This window comes from Mycetomoellerius zeteki, unplaced genomic scaffold (assembly GCF_001594055.1).
Source record: "Mycetomoellerius zeteki isolate Tzet28-1 unplaced genomic scaffold, Tzet1.0 scaffold31, whole genome shotgun sequence".
NCBI classification, from domain to species: domain Eukaryota; kingdom Metazoa; phylum Arthropoda; class Insecta; order Hymenoptera; family Formicidae; genus Mycetomoellerius; species Mycetomoellerius zeteki.
In genome coordinates, this window is record NW_017257294.1 from 4,358,445 (window position 1) to 4,378,332 (window position 19,888).

General features: G+C 34.8%; 1 protein-coding gene across 2 annotated transcripts; it reads right to left on the bottom strand.

The window, feature by feature from the left end:
- Positions 1–19,251, bottom strand: LOC108724747 (RUN and FYVE domain-containing protein 2). Of its 2 annotated transcripts, XM_018451346.1 has the most exons (14): positions 19,038–19,251; positions 15,913–16,299; positions 15,255–15,433; positions 15,072–15,181; positions 14,473–14,680; positions 14,199–14,362; positions 13,943–14,105; positions 13,747–13,863; positions 13,448–13,588; positions 12,450–12,800; positions 11,136–11,233; positions 8,068–8,284; positions 6,766–7,017; positions 1–532 (listed from the first exon to the last, which is right to left on the bottom strand). In XM_018451346.1, the coding sequence occupies exons 1-14, from the start codon at positions 19,225–19,227 to the stop codon at positions 392–394; spliced, it is 2,718 nt and encodes a 905-aa protein (XP_018306848.1). In that variant the 5' UTR covers positions 19,228–19,251; the 3' UTR covers positions 1–391. The 2 variants fall into 2 exon arrangements, with proteins under 2 accessions (XP_018306848.1, XP_018306847.1); XM_018451345.1 differs by lacking the exons at positions 12,450–12,800; positions 19,038–19,251 and having other exon boundaries at positions 15,913–16,276.
- Between the last annotated feature and the right edge of the window lie 637 nt (positions 19,252–19,888).

Consider the following 19,888-nt stretch of genomic DNA (forward strand, 5'->3'; position numbering starts at 1 on the left):
ATAAAACTATAAAATATATTAGAAACGCAGAGCGGCATGACAAAATTTAATAAATTGAATATTTCTCTAAACTCCTCTTATTGCTCTAAAAAGAATTGTGAGATTATTTTCTATAGAAAAGATTCAACATGAAATAAAATATTGCTTACGGTAGATTGATTTGTTTGTCGTCGCGTACGGCCAATTGATAATACATTGTTATGCATTACGTATAGTAGAAAGAAACGTGTACAAATGTGTGGATTACATTTGCAGACAAATTTCGTTACCTTTTCGTTCTTTCTTTATTCTGCTTTCTCGGATTTTCGTTCCTATCGTTTTTGAGACTGTGCATCGAACTGAAATCTCTGTTGCAATTTGTTTACGAAAAGGAACAATAGTATGCGGAATATTAACGCACCACCGAGTAACGGCTAACCAGAAACACATAACATTCGTCACAAACGCGTACCGGTTTCGCTGAGTTTGGCAAGACCGTAGTATTGTCACTGCATGCGTTACAGAAAATGTGTCCGCAATTGCGACAATGGTGCTGTAACATAAATAATATCAAACATTTATTATTAATTCATATCAATTGTTAAATTTAACGTTATCGATAAAAAAAATTACTGTGTTATTGATATAAAGCTGATATCATAAAACACATAATATAGTTAGTTTGATTTGTTGTACGGAAACATAATATATTTATATTATAGTATAAAAATTAATATTTTGTCAATATTTGTTCGTTTATACAACATATTTACATATTAAATTTATAAATATAAAAATAGGAATATCAAATCATATTCATTTCATTTTATGTTCAAATAAATATAAATATATCCACATATTTTTTTCCCTATATTCACTTATATGTAAAAATAACGGCATTAGATCTCTTTTTCAAATTATTTGAGTAATAAAATTATGTAATAAATTGACATCAGTTATAATAATATGTAAGCGCATTATTAGTACAGCAAAATATAAATATTAATTTACGTTTGCTCTTATTTTAAAAAACGGCAAAATGGTTACTTTTGACAATGAGCTTTATATTCGTTCTAATAGTGAAGCTATATTTGTAACGTAAAATTTCATATTTCAAGAATCTAAAATAAATATTCTATGCATATAACATATTAATACTTCGTTAAGTTTACAATTTATATTGCAACTTTACTTGCGGAGCGGTAAATTGATAATACGACGAACTGACGTTTAACTTCAACTATTGAGTTCAACTAATTTCACTCCAGATGAAAATCGACAATAATTCATAAGATATCTCGACTGTCTCGGGGCAACGTAAATATAGTACGTTTTAAATCTCGTAGATATAGTTTAGGATTTCAACCGAAACGTCCAAACCAATCATAACTTCGCGGCGTATAATGGCGATGAGTTTGCCTGCCTCAGGTCTACACGCTGAAAAGTAAAAAGCTCTGTAGCGTAGTTCGCAGTTACGGATTACGTGTGCTCGTTACGTTCGAGTCAAAAAAAGTGCATGCTCGTACCTGAAGCTGGCACGCGGACAACGGCTGAAGCTTTTTGCACTCGGCACCAGGGATACTATTGTCCGCGCGTCAACTTCAGGTAAGAGAGCGCTTAATACTTTTTTGCGGTGTTTCTTGCACAGGTCATTTCCATGTGAGAGTCGTTAGATTGTTAAAGTATAGACAGACATGGAACAGGACTGACTGGCAAAGCTGTTGAAAGTGACAAACGAGAAACAGCGAAAATAAGGATAAATAGATGAAACAAATTCGTGTTAATCGCATCGATTATGCAGAATGTCTCAATCGCGTTTGACTTTTTATAGTCTCTCCAGAATTACAGATATGCTAAAAGATAAATAGAGATACTAAAAATATTATAAGTTAAGTAACATATGTGGAAGTCCGTATTCTGGGTCATATAACGGAATTTTTTTTTAACAGCGTATCTCTTATCCAAAGTTAGCGCAAGAAATTTAACGTCGTTTAATCATACGAGGAATTCGTATTTTTGCAAGTCGCGATGAAAAGAACGCACAATATTCACGCCTTTGATCTTAGCGTTTATTTCGCATCTCTCTACTCGCGCCCTTTCTCTATTATCCGGTAATCTTTATTTTCGGACCATTACCGCCGGTCTATTATAATAAGAATTCGTGGTATTCGCAGTATTCGCGTATTCCGAAAGCCAAAAGAGAAGCGTAACTGAGACGACGATTCTAAATTTTACATCTAAATTGAATCCCCTAAGTGAGACGGTCGGATCGTCGTTCTCTCTTGGCGCGAGGGTGGTGAGGGTGCGGGAGAGTGGTTGCCCGGTTATTACCGGGAGAAGTAAGAGCCCGAATAATATCGTCCCGATAACCGATTTCCTCGCGAAGTTAATTATTGAACCGTCATCATGACTTACGACCGAAACGTAGTAGATTGGTGCCCGTAACTCCATAACCGGCGTGCCTCAAGCACGTCTTATCTTAACCGTGATAGATACCTACTTACAGATACTTTCCAAGACGAATAAATCAGACAGAGATCAGATCCGAGAGATACTGTCGAGCAAATGATCGACCGTAGCGATCTATAAATTCCTCGCAAGATGACTCAACTCTTGGCGCGGACGCGAAGTCTTGGTAAACCGTGGAGACCATCTCGCGGCTTACCTCGCTCGCCTTTGTAGCGCGTAACATCGGGCAAACTCACTTTTATGCAATCGCATGAGCAAGGAAATGAGTTTTCGTCTCTAAAGTTAAGAGTTAAAAAGACGCAAATGCCGTTGCACGCTTATTTATCTTCGTGGATAAAACGGCGAACGGAAATTCTATTTTTCTTTTTTTTTTTGTAATCGTGGTCGCTTTCATCGGTCTCATAACCAATGTATTCATTGTGTTAATGTATTCCAAACAAACTTATCCAGTTAGCTTTATCAAAATTAAAGACACCACGTGATAGAGAATTAAGATGGTTACATCGTCGTAAAGTTCGCCTTAACTTGGAACAAAGTGTGAAGAGTTCTAAGAGATTTCAGAGAAATTAATTATGATTTTGAAATATGCATATTCATCGTCTGTAAGATACGTCCTTTAGCTTCGCTTCAAGTTTAAGCAACACATACGAACATTCCCAGTGCATCTTTTACGACGACATTCTACCACATCAACACGAGTATAGCAGCGAATGGTGTTCACTTTTCAGCATATGTACCACTTGATATTGCTCATAATGGGCGCATCCGGGGAGGAGGAGGTCCAAAATTCCCCGAAATTTATGATTAAAAGCTATAATGTTACTATAATATATTATATCATATATTATATATCAATGTATAACGCAAAGCAGCAGTTTCGCTAACACCTCGCCTTTTATTGATACAATAAATTATTATTAAAATTGACAAAACCTAATATTTTCTTCATTCAAAATCAGGAATGAAAAAGAGATATTTTATACTCTAAAAAAATAAAAAAAAATAATTTATTAACGAGAAAATTTATTAACGTAATAAAATCTATAATAAAAACTGTTTATGTGATAATAGAATTAATAATCCCCCTTTCCCCAAAAATAAATCTTACGCCTATGCTTATGGTGCTCCAATATCACAAGTATCATTGCTTTTTTACGTAATAATTCCATATCATGCTTTATAATAAGTTGTTGTTTTATCAAATATATGGCAAGTACCAATAAAAAAGAAAGAAAGTTGCTTTGCACTTGTAAAAAGACGTACAATAATTTCTCGATGAAAATATTGTTTATCCTTACACATTAATATATAATTTCACGATACGTAGAAATTCAAATAAATATCTACATACATTTTACACACATTAAGCTATTGCCTCAACCATATCCGTTAGAAAATATTTACATGTTGTTACAAGATGAAACTTGGCTGTCGCAATTTACAATTACTGGAAGCAAATTAAAGCGTCCAGCGACGCGTAAAATACACAGGAAAAGTTTTGCACATACCGTCTCGTTAACATCTCGCCGCGGAATCCAAATTCCGCACAATTCGCGGGAACTGTGTCAAGTGCGCATACAAAAGCAATCGTCGATGTACCACGTGCGCTGGACAATACCGTGCGGCATCGTGCATTTAAAAAACCAGCAGGGGTGAGTTTACAATATGTCTTAACGTGGTCAACCGCACCATTGCACCGGAATTATTGTTTTACTCGCTTTTGCCCGCGTGAAAGCTTGCGGCCATCCCGTATTTTTTCCGCCCGCAACAAGCCTGTATCTTTCGAAGGTCTCGCGCCTTTTCCCGCACGGCTTCTCTGTTGCGCACCTACCAACGGAACGGCTTGCCCACTGGCACGATTTCCACCCACACAGCTGGTCGTGCCATGGGTGGCCTATTCTATATTAAACAGTATGGTAATACACCTACCGGGCGAAAAATGAGTAACAAGGATACCCGAGCACTGCCTTGTTATTATGCAATAACTTACCACCCTTTCCTACGCCCTCCTTTCAACCCTCCCCGTAACCCATTCCTCTCTCGCGCGAGAACAACGTATATTCCTTGCTGGCTACGTAAAGCAAAGAAGAGAATACGGTCTAATGTATTTTATGGGGCAAGCAACATCTCTATCATATTGTCGACTGAATATGCATGCGGGCCATGCATGCACAACGCGTAATCATGAATGTATGTCGGATGATGATGCAAATAATGTAATTCGACATTCTGTAAAAAAGCGAGGAACGCTGTTCTGCAAACATAGTCACAGGCTTAAGGCTAAAGGCAGGGCTTTTTGCTGGTACTCTCACAATAGTTAGTGTTTTAAGTGTCGTGCATTGAAAAAAGAGTCTGATAATAGTTATCGAAGGTTGAGTGAAATAATTCAGTCAAATGCTCGGTTAACATTGTCGCTAAAAGTAATTTTACTTTCCTAAATATTTAGTAAGTATTACCAAACAGTTGATTATTATGTTTAATACTTTTGATTAAAATTATTTCACTCAACATTTGGTAACTATTACTAGAGTCTATGTTTTCAGTGTGGGTATTTTAATTTGCTCCTAGTAATTGCAATTTGCAATTACTAGGAGCAAATTACAGTCAAAGGGGTCCGCACTTCTTATAAAGAGTCAAATTGAATAAATTCTTGATATGTGGTTGTTTTTATGATGTTGATTTCAAAGGACATGATCTCAGAAAGGTTCAACCGTTATGATTACTACTTAATGATCTGGATATAATAATGTATAGGGATCATTAAAAAACTATTAGTGGCTGTCTTTTAGATTAGGTTCTTTTAGGTTTTGCTTTGCTAAAAAGATCCGAAAGAAGATTGGAAAGTTATTACAGAAAAGATCTAAAAAAATACAAAAGAGAAATTAGTAATCTTATGTAGAAAAAACACAATCAATTTTAATAAAATACACAACTTTGAGCTATTTAGGGCTAACCGTAAAAGTTTTTCTGAGGTCATGTTCATTGAAATTTTGGATCAACATTATAAAAGCAATCACATATTAAAAATTTAGCCAAAAGCCGGTTTCTTCATAAGAAGTGTATGGGATTGCTTTATTTTGAAACATGTAGACGCGCAAGGTTAATTGTTACGACAATCATTGATGACCAAACGAGATGCCCTATGATGCACGCGATTCCTTCAGAAGATCTTCGCGAGCGAGTTATCCCGCAGCGATTAGCGTTGACAGCCAACACCAAAGAAACTATTATTTATCGCAGACGTCCGCGTAATTTCGATAAACTCTCGACCGCGCGTAAATCCTGCTACAGAATTTATCCATATGACGAATGCACGAATACACTTGCTCGTTGTTAGTGCGCCGCGTGCTTCTCTTATCGATGCACGCAACTGCAACGAACGAAACGATCAAGATCTCCGCGCGAATACTTTAAGCGCCCATGTCGTGCCGGCACGTGTGATTTGCACTCGAAAAATGGAAGTTAACCGGCGTAAGGAGTTCTCTGAGCTTCGTTGCGCGACCCGGGGAATCGCTCGCTTTTACCGTGTAACGCGACACGTCTCTCACTCCTTTAATGAGCGAATTAAAAAGCGTTACGGACGCGTGGTCGACGTATTCGCGCGGCAGGTGCTTAACAATTGCCGCTCGAGAACTTGTTTAAGCCGGTAATCCCTCAGTCGGCTCTTATCTATCCACAAATTCCGGCCCTCATTACGGCCTATCGCGATTTAATAAAGGGGGAAGTTAGGTAAACGAAAGCCTTTAAGTGTAATTGCCGGCTCGGGCAACGCGATAGCCCGCTATCTCTAATAATACGACTGTCGTGCATCAAAGTTGTTGCGCACGAGAAGCGATTTCGATCTCGAGGGATCCTGACGACCTGACGAGCGCCTAGCCCTATGCGCCATCAGATCGTCGAGGGTAAGTGTATCTCGTGGTAATGTCAAGACTATCCTACCACGACTTGAACGATCCTGGTCATTTAACGCGGGCTTACTTTGCCTTGTCTCCTTCGTTGAGTCCGACGGTTGGAATCCGCATCAGAGTAAGCAGTAATTTCTCGAACGGCGGGGATAATTGAACAATTACGTACGGTGCGCCCCGCTTTCAGCCGAGCTCTTCGCGCGCGCGAATCGTCTCTGCGAATAGATCGAATAAGCGAAAGAGGAAGGCAAGGAGAGAGAGGCGAAGATGATTTCAACGAAGAAGCCGGAGAAATCGAGAGTTGGGGCGGAAAGTTAGAGGGAGACAGAGAGAGAAAAGGAAAAAAGAGAGAAAGAGTGAGAGAGAGGGAGAGAGTTACGAAGGCGTGAGAGCAATTAAAAAGTTTGATTACCTTGCGACGAGTCATGTTGAACTCACGACTGCATCCCTTGCATTGGGTGACCATCCGATCATTTGCCCAGGTTACCAAACCCTCTTGCAATGCCGACTGCTGCTGCTGCTGAGCGTTGTCAGCGGCCTCGCGCAATTCGACGGCCGCTAATTTGGCAGTGCTCAATTGTCCCCCAAGTTCCTCCAGAGTTCGTTCCTGTTCACCGCACACCTCCTTTAGAGCGTAATACTCTTCCTGCAGCGTCAAGTATCTCTGGAACAATCATAATTGTGATTATCTAGCAAGTATATATTCATTGTCGCGAAGTATAAATCGGTTCGCTGCTAAAATGGGACTTGAATGTGGATGTAAAAATATGAAAAAAAATTATTTTACTAAAATTCATAAAAATTTAGCTAGATACAGATTTGAAAATAATTTTATTGCACTAGCAAATAATTATATAGAATGCATGAACATGATGACAATGCTGCAAAAAGTTTCCATAATATCTATTTAAATCGATATTCAAAATATGCATGCAAAATTTAAATAAGTTTTATTCTTCTTTAATATGTTTTTATGTTCGGTCAAAGGGGTCTTATGCCTATAATAATATTTTCGTGTAAATTTTACAATCTCCAACTCAAGCAAACTGCGCGCAGATTATTTGTCGGTCCTTTTAAATTATCTTTTCAAATTCATTTTAATTATTCTTGTATGTTATAAAGAAATAAGGAATATGTTCTTGTATGTTTGATATATATCCGGGAAAATCTTACTTTATTCTACAACAGCTTAGCACACTGTTTGACTTGTAATTTTGTATTCAACGTCATTGAGAATATCTATTAATTTTATGTTTCATATATTAACCACGCGATCATTACAATTAAATATACACCCAGTGAATGTCATTATCTCACGTTCGAATTATAAAGACAAGAGTGAAAATTAACTTGTTTTTATCACAGAACTGTCAAATAACCCGTGATACTTTAGGAATCTACAGAAATGAAAATTCAGTAGTTGAAATAAATTCCATTAATCTATTCCAGGATGGCAGCGCCGCGCCGTCGCACTTACTGTCGGTTCTATTATCGAAAGGCAGATAAATCTCCGTTCCAGTGTGCCGAATTGAATTAGGTACGGACTTATAAGGTTTCGGGGATGAGATTTAAATAGAAAGATCGGATCGCGCCGTTCCGTGAGGCTCACCGTTGTCTGAACTTACGAGTCGGCGCGACGATAACGGCGATATCGTGAGATTTATTCGCCACAGGTACGCTTAAAAGGCAATACAGATCGCACGTGGATACGTACCTCGGACACCCGTTTCAGCTGATCGATCTCCTGGTGTAATTGAGAGATCTTCTCCGTGTTACAGATCGATGTTTCCTGCAAGGAGGTTCTCCACTCGCGCTCAAGTTGCAATTCCCTCTCGACCCCATTCGTCCGCGCTTCCCGCTCGGCAACCACGGCACCCAGAATCTTCACCTTCTCCTCTGCCCCCGATCTGACACCATCCATCTCCTTGCACCTGATTAAGTCAAATCGGTGGTACTTAAACGTCGAAGACATAAAACTCGTGTCTACACTGTTCGAAACTATTTTATTCAATTGGTTCAACAATCTTTAACTCGTATCTCGCTCCAGGATTAACTCGAGATTTTTAAATGGGTGTAATGACGTGTGATGGTTATATCTAGATGAAGACCCTGTTCGCTTATTAAAAAGCATCGAATGATATGAATAGTCTCACATATCATATTTATTGCCAAAGAAATGATTTAAATTGTGATTCGTTATTTATTCGTTTTGCCTACTTATTAGTAAAGAAAATAAGATAATAATTGTATCCATATTATGATTTGTTGAATTAAACTTAAATACAAAAAATACGTATTTATTATTTAATTAAGAATTATATTAGGCATATCGTGTAAATATATTATAAGTAAATAAAAGTGTATTCTCAAAACGCGTATTTAAGGAACTGTTTTACGATTGTATTACAAAAAAAATAGGAAAAGATTAATGCAGACTCACATAAAATGGTAAAATTATTTCCTATTTTATTTCGAGAAATAGAACGAAAGACATAAAAGTATCAAATATCAATAAATCTATAAATGTAATCAAATATCAGAACAAGATTACAAAAGTGTTAATTCAGAAAATTTCCATTTTATTAATATTACATTTTAATTGTTACAATTACGCTTAATTGTAACATAAGTGTGTGTGTGTATTCATACGTATGTATTGCATTAACCACGTATTTACCAACGTAAAAATGTATATTATACCTTTATATTCTTAATATACAAATAAGTTGATTAAAACAATAAGGCTGTTGCATTTATATAATTTACTTGATAATATTGTAATGCATACAATTGCTAAATACATATAACTTACCTCATGTTATCATATGAATAATAATTATACAACAATAGAAAAAAGGAGAAAACTTTATTCAGCAATGTAAAAAATCACAAAAATTTTATTCAATCGTGGCACTTTATTACAATTTAATTGGCGATGACTCTGGGATAAACAAACTCACACTCTCTTCTGTCATAAATTTATTTTCGAAGTGTTGGTACAAGCACACGTAGTGTCAGAGTGCGTTATAATTTCCACTGCGCGAGGCTTATATAAATACGTAAGTATATCAATAATATGGATATGGCACGTTTAATTATTCACCATCGAGCATTTTACTTCCAATAAGAAAGTAACGCTATCATCTTGGAAAAATGTCTTGCATGTGTAAGTGTATCGATTACAGATGTCATAATATAATAACTTATTTAAGGTAAAGCTAATTTCATATGTGAATGTTGAATAAAGAAGGAATGATTCGGTGATAAGAACGATCGTGAATCAGTTCCTTAAAGACGATTATCATAAGTAAGAGTAAGCGTTTTATTTTAAATTACAAAGAAATATACAGAAATTTATATCTTTCCAAGAAATAATGTCAGATGAAAATTCTTCGACAATGAGAAGTTAATTTTTATTCATCTGAAAATCATAAGCATGGAGAGATAATAAATGAAATCGATGAAATGTTCGTTAATATTACTTTTCCCATTTGACAGCATTAATGAAGTTTATTATTATAATTATTTGATAATATATATAAATTTATTGATTATTGCAAAAGATTTTAAAATATGTCTTGTCAATATTAACAACTACGTATTGATATAGCTATTTGTAGAGTAGCCATTTAATGAAGTTTGCTAATATCCCCGTGACGATAAGATTTCGTTTAATCCTAGAGCTTTGCGAGTCTTTAATCTATTCTACCTAAATTCGATCGCGTCCGCGACATCTAAGTAAAAAATAAATTATCTGCAGCTACAGCTGTCCATTTATTTGCGTGCGTGCTTCATTTAAATATTGGTATGACCATTCGCATACCAAAATTCTGTATAACGACAGCTGATAGATTATGAAAATCTTTTCATAACGACTACATTTGTACGTAAATAATGCCTGCTAAAATAGTTTAGTAATATAAAGACATTTTCAATACTTCTTTAAGAAATATTAGCATTACACGAGAAGTTTAATGGAAAAAAATGGTCAAGTATTTACGCATCTCAAATGTAACATTTTGCTGAACAATATTGATTCAACTAAAATTTTAAAGCGTATAAGAAATACGAATATTAGCCCTTTTTTATTTTTACAATGATAAATGTAGACTTTTGTAATTAGAAAAAGCTACGCTTTTTTACCCGCTAAATTTTAAATCTATATAGACTGAAGATGGAACAACAAAATTCTTTAAATATATATATCAAAAAAGTTTTGTATAATTTAAATATTCGACATGTTAAAAAAAAATTGCTGATTACAATGATTATTAACAGAGAATAAAATATTTTGAAATAGAAAAATAACTTATTTACAATAAAGAATGTAGGGCCGTTTCCTAAAATATACATGCATTTTCACTGTTTTATAAATGAAACGAAAATAAACTTTTGCTGAATTTTTGATAACAAACACATAACATTTTTGCACGAAAAACGATGACATTAAAGCACCAATAGATATATATATAAAGCAGTATTGATCAAACTAACCCCGCCACCTCATTCATCACATAGAAATCCTACATTAGAAATCCATGATCCTGTGAAACGAGAAACTAGCTTATCAATATTCCTTTCAATTAATTAATCAGATAAGATGCTTAGTAAAAAATATGTTAACGCCTTAGTACAAAAACTCAAGATAATAAAGAGCAAAACATTTTTTTGATGCGTAGTTATTATATTAAAGTCTACGCGCTACTTTTAGTCCCGAGTATGCGCGTGATTAAATTGCACTTATAAGTTAATTAACACTAATGAAAGACAAATAAAACATACTTCTCATCCATTTTCTGGATGGTCTCACTCATCGACAGCGTTTTAGCTTCCAGCTTTGTAATCAGTTCTGTCTTATGCTTAAGTGAACCTTCGCACTCCTGAAATAAATATTTATTGAGTACAGGCGAAAGAGACACACAATTATGATATTGTCCAAATTTCTAAGTCAACCTGTAATAGCAATGATATATATTGAATTGAAAATAATTTCCGCAATAATTAGGCATATGATGATAAGAGTTTAATATAATGACGCATTTTCTCGAAACTTGTAATTTATCATATATAGAATGTGATATTTTCGCAAATATGATGTAACGAAATGTTTGGAATCTCCAGATTTAAGAAATCTATATGTAAATAAATTTGTCTTGTATTTATAATATCATCAATGATGGGAGACTATACATAACAAATTTATATATTTTAAAAATATTAGATTTTAAATTTACATTATAATTTTTAATAAGTTTCTTATTACAGTAACAAATAAAGAATTTATATCAAATTATGTTACGGAAAATTGTCTTTTCTCTCTTTACACATTAATATTGCAAATATATTGACAAATTTTTCAAAAACGCTCCATATATCACAATCAAAATTAATTAATTAGAAAATTATGATCGATTATTTCTTTAAATAATAATATGAGTGTATATATATATATGTATATATAGCAGCTGCCCAAAATTTGCAGGCCAATGAGTAGTTTTATTGCTCAGATAAAGAATCTTTAAAAATAAAGCTCTAGTATACAAGTACCTTGAATACATTCTAGTGTTTAAAATATCATGTACTTAAGTTGATTAAAATGAGAACTTCATTAACTTAACATACAAATTGGAAAACAGATTGACAAAAATTATCATAAAATTATAAGTTGGCTGAAAGCGTTTGGCAGCCATTGTATACTTTATAATGTAATATTGCAGAAATTTCTATAAGAATTATTGTCTTAAATGTAACAGCCTGTATCGGATTAAAGTGTCGGCAACTCGATTCAGTGCCTCAGAAAAGTCTGCTAAATCATTTCGTTACATCATAGTAAATATTGCATCATAGTAATTACTGCATTTGTTAACATAACGTCAATTAATCTTCGAAAGTGGCACTGAATAAGTATGTACGACAATATGCTATGCGCAAAACACAGGTGGAAATCTGGCAAAGTAATTTTGCACGACTCTGTAGGGTGTACGTATAAAAAATGTACGCCTCGCGTGCAACACTGAATAGCCGCGATATCCGAAGTGTCAAGATCCGTTGTGAAATTAATCGTTTAAGGGTAGGCTATCTCTATTCTTTCGCAGCTTGCTCGGTCGTTGAACTATTCATGGAAATCTCGGAGGTAGAGCGACTTTGTTTCAATTTGTCATTAGAGGCTGTCGCCGGCTGCTCGTCAAGAGAGCGTTGATGATCGACCATCGACCGGGAGGTCGCATTCTCCGTGGGTGGGCAACCACCCCTCGGGGAAATGGGGTTAGTCTTATTAAGAATAGATTTCGATACGCCACCCGGAGTGATGGGGCTCCGTATACCTTCGCCATCCTTCATCAAATGATTATACTTCTCGAGATTGTTAAGGATCTTGCCGATCTGATTAGTCTTCGCGTGAAGACGACTCACCATCTCGCCCTTCTGTGTCAGTTCATGCTCACACTCCTACAAGGGAAATACGTCCAGAAACGGAGAATTTACGTCGAATTTACGCCGAAATCTTCTCCGAAAAGAAAAGATACCGGCGAAATAAAAATTCCCACCATTGTCAGCTCATCCATAAAAAAAGCACCTAAATACGGCTAATGTAATAACAACCTATTTCGCATAAAGGATAATTTAGCTATTCTTTTAGGTTGCAATATTAATAAATAGGAAAAATATCAATAAAATGCGGAAAAATATAAAGCAGATTATTTTGTTTCCGCGCTACAACTAATGATCCTATTTAAGAGTAAATCCTATGATTAAAAATTTTAGAAACAGTAAATTAATATAAAGAAATCACGTTCCGCGATACAGTATACTTGTCTACATCAAATATCACATATATTTTGAACAAGAAATATTATTTATGAAAGCATATATAAACAATTTCATTATAAGTGATTAAATAAATGATTAAATATTTCCTAATTGAGACAAAACAAATTTACTAAAAGAAAATTATTATATAACATATTATAAACACGTTTTCTTTTTCTCTCCTTTCTTACATAAAGTTTAATAAAATAATTAATTGGATAAAGTACAAGTAGACTATATCACGGGATTAAAAAATTATACAAGAATAGAGTTGCAAATTACACCACCTGCAGCTTTTTGTACATTTCCAAGTTGATTAATTTGATATCCTCCAGCTGACGCCTTAAAGATATTATAGTATCCTGTTTCTCGTGTATATCCTTCTCTAACAACTTCATAGCTACTTCCATTTCGGATTTCATGCTAATCTGTATAAAAAAAGATAAAAATACTTATCACAATCGCTATTTTTCTTTACTTAACTTTATAAATCTATATCATATTGTAGGAAAGTATTAAGAATTGTAATATTCTATTTGTGTAAAGATACAGAAAGACGTATAAAATAATACGAGTTCTTATTAACCTGCAATTCTAGTTCTTTCTCTAGATCTTGTCGTGATTTTTTTTCAGATTCTATTCTGCATCTAAGTTCTTCAATTTCAGCAGTCGTTTCTGTTATTTTAAGAGGTATCTTTCCATTCTAAAATTAAATCGATCATTCTTAGTAACACGTCAATCTATACGTAACATTTGTACGTAAATTTTGACTACATCAATACCTCGTTTGCATCTTTAACTTCAATACCAAGTTCTTTTTTTAATTGTCTATTCTCTTCTTGAAGCGATAAAATATTATTCTTAGCAATAGCAAGATCTTCTTTCATAAGAGCATTTGTTGTCGTCAGAGATTCTACTTTGGTTTGGAGATTTGTTACCGTTGCGCTAAAAATGACAGAAGAAATGTCAAAAAATCGTATAATAATACTTGTATGTATGCGCAGTATTTTGTTTGAAATTTGCGAAATAAATATTTACTTTAAATGTCGGTTGAGTTCTTCGATATAATTCTTTTGATCAAGCACTGTGGTCATATTGTCGTTTTCGAGTTCATCATCTGGCGATTCGCCAGGTATATGATTACTATTGCGTAGATATAGTGAAAAGTCAATTACGCCCTGTTGGCAATCGAGGTCTTCTTCCTGTCGCAACAGTTACAATCGATCTTGAGTTAACGTCATTATCACTTTAATTAAATACAATCATGCATACTTTCACGTACGTGAAAGACGCGACAATAATCCAAACTGACCTTTACGCAGAAGTTGCAATCAATCACATTTAATCCCACTAACAAACCCATTACTACGATTGCCTCTTCGCTCATCATCAGAGCATCTGGTTCAAAATATTCGGACAAAATATCATCTTTGTGATCTATCAGAACTTTGAGATAATCTGCTAATTTCTTTTGCATCAATGCCATACGCAGCCAAGCGCGCGCCCTACCCATAGCCGTCCTAAAAATGGTAGCGATTTCAAAATATTATATCCCAGACTTGGTAATTACAAAAAAAATCGATAAAATGTCAAATTAATTTAAATTCTAAAATAATAAATATAATTATATTGCTAAAGAAGCAAAAATATAAAAATAATTTTAATAACAAGAAACTCTTTAAAAAATTCTAAAAAAAATTCTTTGAGAAAGTCTAAACGCTCCATCATTGATTAATATAAACTGTACTGATAACGTTTTAACAAAAAATCCTAACATAAAATATTACATGCACATTTCATTTTACCGCAAATAAAATACAAGATGTATCTTGTTAATTAATCATGTAATTAATCGGGCAAGTTCAAGCAGATAGATATGAATCGCATTCTCAGAATAAAAATATGCAGTACCTAACAGTAGGTAAATCACGAATGCTGGACGTAATATCTTGTGCTTCAGGACAATATTTCTCTACGAGCTGAAGAATATCCCACAGCTCCTTTTTGGGTCCGAGAAGACCCTGAAATCGGAGACCTGTTAGTATCAGGTTGTAAAAACTACTCCTTTGTCCGCACGACGGCATTAAATTTTACCTTCTTCGGCCGTAAACCATGCCTAAGCACATGTTCAAGGACGATGAAAAAATGTTGCAATGGCATATGATCAGAATCGAGCATACGACCATATTTCAAAGATGTTTCGATCAGCTCCTTGACGATTAGTTTTGAAATGTTCACGAGATTACTCCTCTCGATGATGACTGGATCTCGTGCTGCAAAAACAATACGTGTGTGTTCTAACTTGCAGTATGATCTCAATTAATTTCCCTCGTTAAAAATAACTTCAAATTTGACGGCAAGTATCTAATCCTGAATATATAAATATTCTTAATTAAAATCACACTGGAATTTAAACGACGTAAAAGTGATTGCATAGCACTTGTGCGTTAATTTTATTGATTTCATACTTTCTATAATAAATAAAATATAAATAAAGAAGTGTAAAACAGTAAGCGAAGATTTGCAACGGTTTGGCTATTAAAGAAATGCATTCCAACCAAAGCATCCACGGTAAAGCGTGACAAAGAGGAAGAAATATGTTTTCCATTATAAGCAAGAAAAGCGAAACTTATTTCCGTATGTCACAACACAATAAATTAAATCTCGCTGTGCGAAAAAAAAAACTGATTCAATATCCTTGAATGTATCCCGATAATTAAAACGGGCGAGTGCAGTAACATCCAGTACAGACACAAGCTGGAGACGTGCTGCAATGGCGGTGGACTTGGTGGCATTATATCGCGAAGCTCTCGCTGTTCGGGAAGCTGTTGCTGATGGTGATGATGATGATGATGATGATCATGATGATGATTAATACCACTGAGAGCAAGCGGTGGTGAAGGTGACCGCTGCATCGAATCTTGGAGTGAGAATTCGACATCCTGAAGCTCCTTTAAACAGAGCCACTCGCCATCTACCGACACTCGAAAATTGCACAGATATATTGTGTCCTGGGCACCAGCCATATCTTCCTCCAGCATGACCCCGCCGTGATGTACACCACCGTGATCGCCCGGCGGCCGCAATTTAAGACCAGTCAGGGATTCCTGCCGCATAGAAGACGATTCCTCTATCGCCGCTGTCTCAATCGATCTTGGAGATTTATGCGATATCTTTCAACGCTCGTTCACTATTACATAGACGATTGATTTGCCCAGATTTTTATTTCCTTCAGTAATAATTTTCGTAGATTGGAACAGCTCGTTTTGTTTGAGCTAAATCTTTTCTTCGTTATTAAAATAACGAATTGATCAGAATTAATAAGCGTCGATTTGTTCTTCCAATATCTTTTTTTAGTCCATACCCTATTGCTTCACAATATTAACTTGTTCAATGGTGTATAGTAGAGAATCTTCTTCTTCTGTTACATCGATCAGCTGATAGAAAAATGTGTCGCAATGGATGAGTCACCAGTAAATGATGATATATATTGCAGTCAGATTTTACGTAGTTGGCAACAACGTAAAAAATTGGTATATATTAATTGTATTGCTGTTTCTTATTATTTTTTCAGATATTACCCTTCGATTACTACTACTTGTCTCTTGGAGGCAAGTAGATGCTTGCTTTAATAAGCGGTGCTCCAGTTAAACTTGCAGGTACCGTAGAAACGGCAAATAGAATCTCAGCTTAGGTGAAGAAGAAATGGTGAACGCGCACTAATGCGACTACATCGTAGTACGATGATATGATTATTTGCTCACGAAACGGCGCGTGTTCAGGAATCAGCGCACTCGTAGAAACAACTTAGAAATCGTACGGAATGTCGAGCGAGGAAAATTTCACGTCGAAAATAGCGAGAGCACCGGCAAAATGTGGATATTGATTTTCCCGCTGACTTTGTCTCCATCTACGATAATCAATACGAGTGTCGCTGCGCATTGCTATGTGGTGCTGCCATCACTTTTCTGTATTGCTTTACCGGTATAACAGCACGCAACAATAAGAATAAAATTTGCAAAAAATCTCACAGATAAGAGTAGGATAGTAAAACGAGAATAAAAAGGCTAATTTCCATGTTTCAAGATTTTATTTAGATATTCCGGAAAGATCAATATTCCAATATACATAATTATAAATGATTAGTATTTTAAACTACCTTTTAACATTATTTCATTTGAACTATAATTTTCAACATGTATTCATTATGTCACATAAAACTAAAGCAGCTGTAAATACGGGTTTCTTATGTAGAAAATTTAACAATGTAAATAACTTAATTATAATTTCCATATCAATTAATTATAAAAAAGAAACAGCATTAAAAATATCAGACATTGTATTAAAATAACACTAATGTCAACGTGCGAAGTATATTACATTGTGTTTAGTCTTCTCTTTTCTTTTCACATAATTACTCACATGATAGATAACCATATCGAGAATACTGTAAGAGATCATTGCTCTCGACAATACACTATCACTTGATATATATAATTGAAGTCCGCATTCCATAAAAATAGATGAATTAAAGAAGCTGATAATAATGTACTGATACTAATGTACATAATAATGTACATAGCAATGTACTGATAAAAAAGTACAATTAATCTTACAGTAAAATTGATTACATTAATTCAGTAAATTTGATTAAATTTGTTATATGTATATAAAAATGCTTTCGTATAAAGAAAGATTTATAAATCTTGATACAATCTAATTGTAAGTTAAAATAAAAATTGAAAATCAACATTTAACTAAAATGAGTCTGATTATATATTTAAATAAATATTAATCTTTATTGCAAGTGTTATATAGTTTGAATAGTATATGAACATTTATGATTTTCACTCATATCAATTTGTATGTCCTCGTTAATATAAATTTTAATTTATATTAGAAAAAAATAAATAAAATATAGATTCCCGGGATTACTATTTTCACTCACATTCTTCAAATTCTTCAAATTAACATTTTATAAAATCAAAACACATACAAGACGAAAGTCAGAATCGAATTCGCCGATTGATTAAGTTGATCTCACACGGAGCTTCACGTCATACTTCAATCATTTTATTTTATATCATTTATACAATATATTTTTTATATTATTTGTAAATATTTGTTGTTATATCCCAACATAGCATAAATAGACACGAGATAGAATTTGCGTGTGTGTTACGTGTTTCGACAAATAAAAGCACAAATAATTTAAAATAGTTACAGAAGTTCTTAAAACGTATACGTGCCAGTCAGTATTTTATAAGTTTTTCATAGCGTTTATATCTTTTAACAAATAATAATTGTAAGAAATTAAAAAATAATCGAAAACTTTATGCTTGAAATCAGGACAAAAATCAATTTTTTTTTATTTAATTTTTTTATTTACTCCTTTTCTCTATCTTTAAAAACTTATATCGTTTTGTTAAATTAACATTGTTTGAAGCGCGTTATTTAAAGTCACGATTCAAATTCTTAAATCATATTATACAAAATTATAAAAATATTTACAACACAATAAAAACTAAGTCTCTAATACAAATTTGTAATTTAATATGATCACACAAAAGGAAAATTTTACAATACTATAATCCGTGCAATAAGAAAAGTGCAGTTGCGCTTGCAGCTTCATTGTCATATATATCTGACACAATTATGTAATTAATGTGAAACATGTGTTACCTATAGAGTTTATACAACGTCTCCAGCTGACAGAACGATCGTCAATAAAGAAACAACAATGATGGCGAGACACGTGGGCGCATAGTACGACAACGCGCGCTTAACACGCGGGCGCCAAGCTGAGCCCGCGAGCGCCGGACTTTTAAAAAACGCGCCGAATCATGGAACCATGCAACCATCGGGCTGTGTACTCACGTCTCGGCAACCACCAGGCATCGAGTTTTCTGGGTCTGGACACGACGAGATCGGGCCACTTGTCCTCCCGTATGGAATAACTTGACGGTGAACGTGAGACACTTTTTTCATTTTCGTCGGACGCGAGGCTACCGGTGAGCGATTTCTCGGACGGGGATATTGGCAAACCGTCGCCACTCTCTGCGGCCATGTTTACGTTCCCACTGCCGACTAACGGCGCATTCACCCACACAGAAACATTCACGTATGTATACGCGTGCGTAAATGTGCTCATGTGCTCGTATCTCTCTGTCATGGCGGCGAGTACGCCGAGTAGGCCACGCGTCATTCCTTTTGCCAACACGTGGTAAGAATTCCCGTCACGCACGCGTGCAGCACACGCACGCCTACATCAGACTCTGCCGGATAATCAACATGGAATTCGGAGTAACGTGACAGAATTGAAACAAATGTAGCGACAAATGAAGTCTGCCATTGAGCTTCTTGGACTCTTGCTGAATGCTCGAGAATATTAAGGGGATCCTAAAGCCGCCTGTATTACCGACTAAATCATATAATTTTTGTATAACAAATATTTTCTTCTCTCTCACAGATTCTCTCTCTCGAAAATCCTTTTCCAGGATTAAAGTATACGCATTAATATGTGTTTGTGAGGTGAAGTTTATGCCGAGACAACCAAAAATTTCGAAATTGATATATTTTTTATCATTTCTTAGTGTAACATGGCGTCTCAAGCTGTCAAGTCGTGACAACATTTGCTTCATACGAAAGTTTTGAAATCTGTACTGACGAAATAGTGATCTACGTAGTTTGCACGAACAAATAACATCGAGAATTAGTCTTTTCTAAGA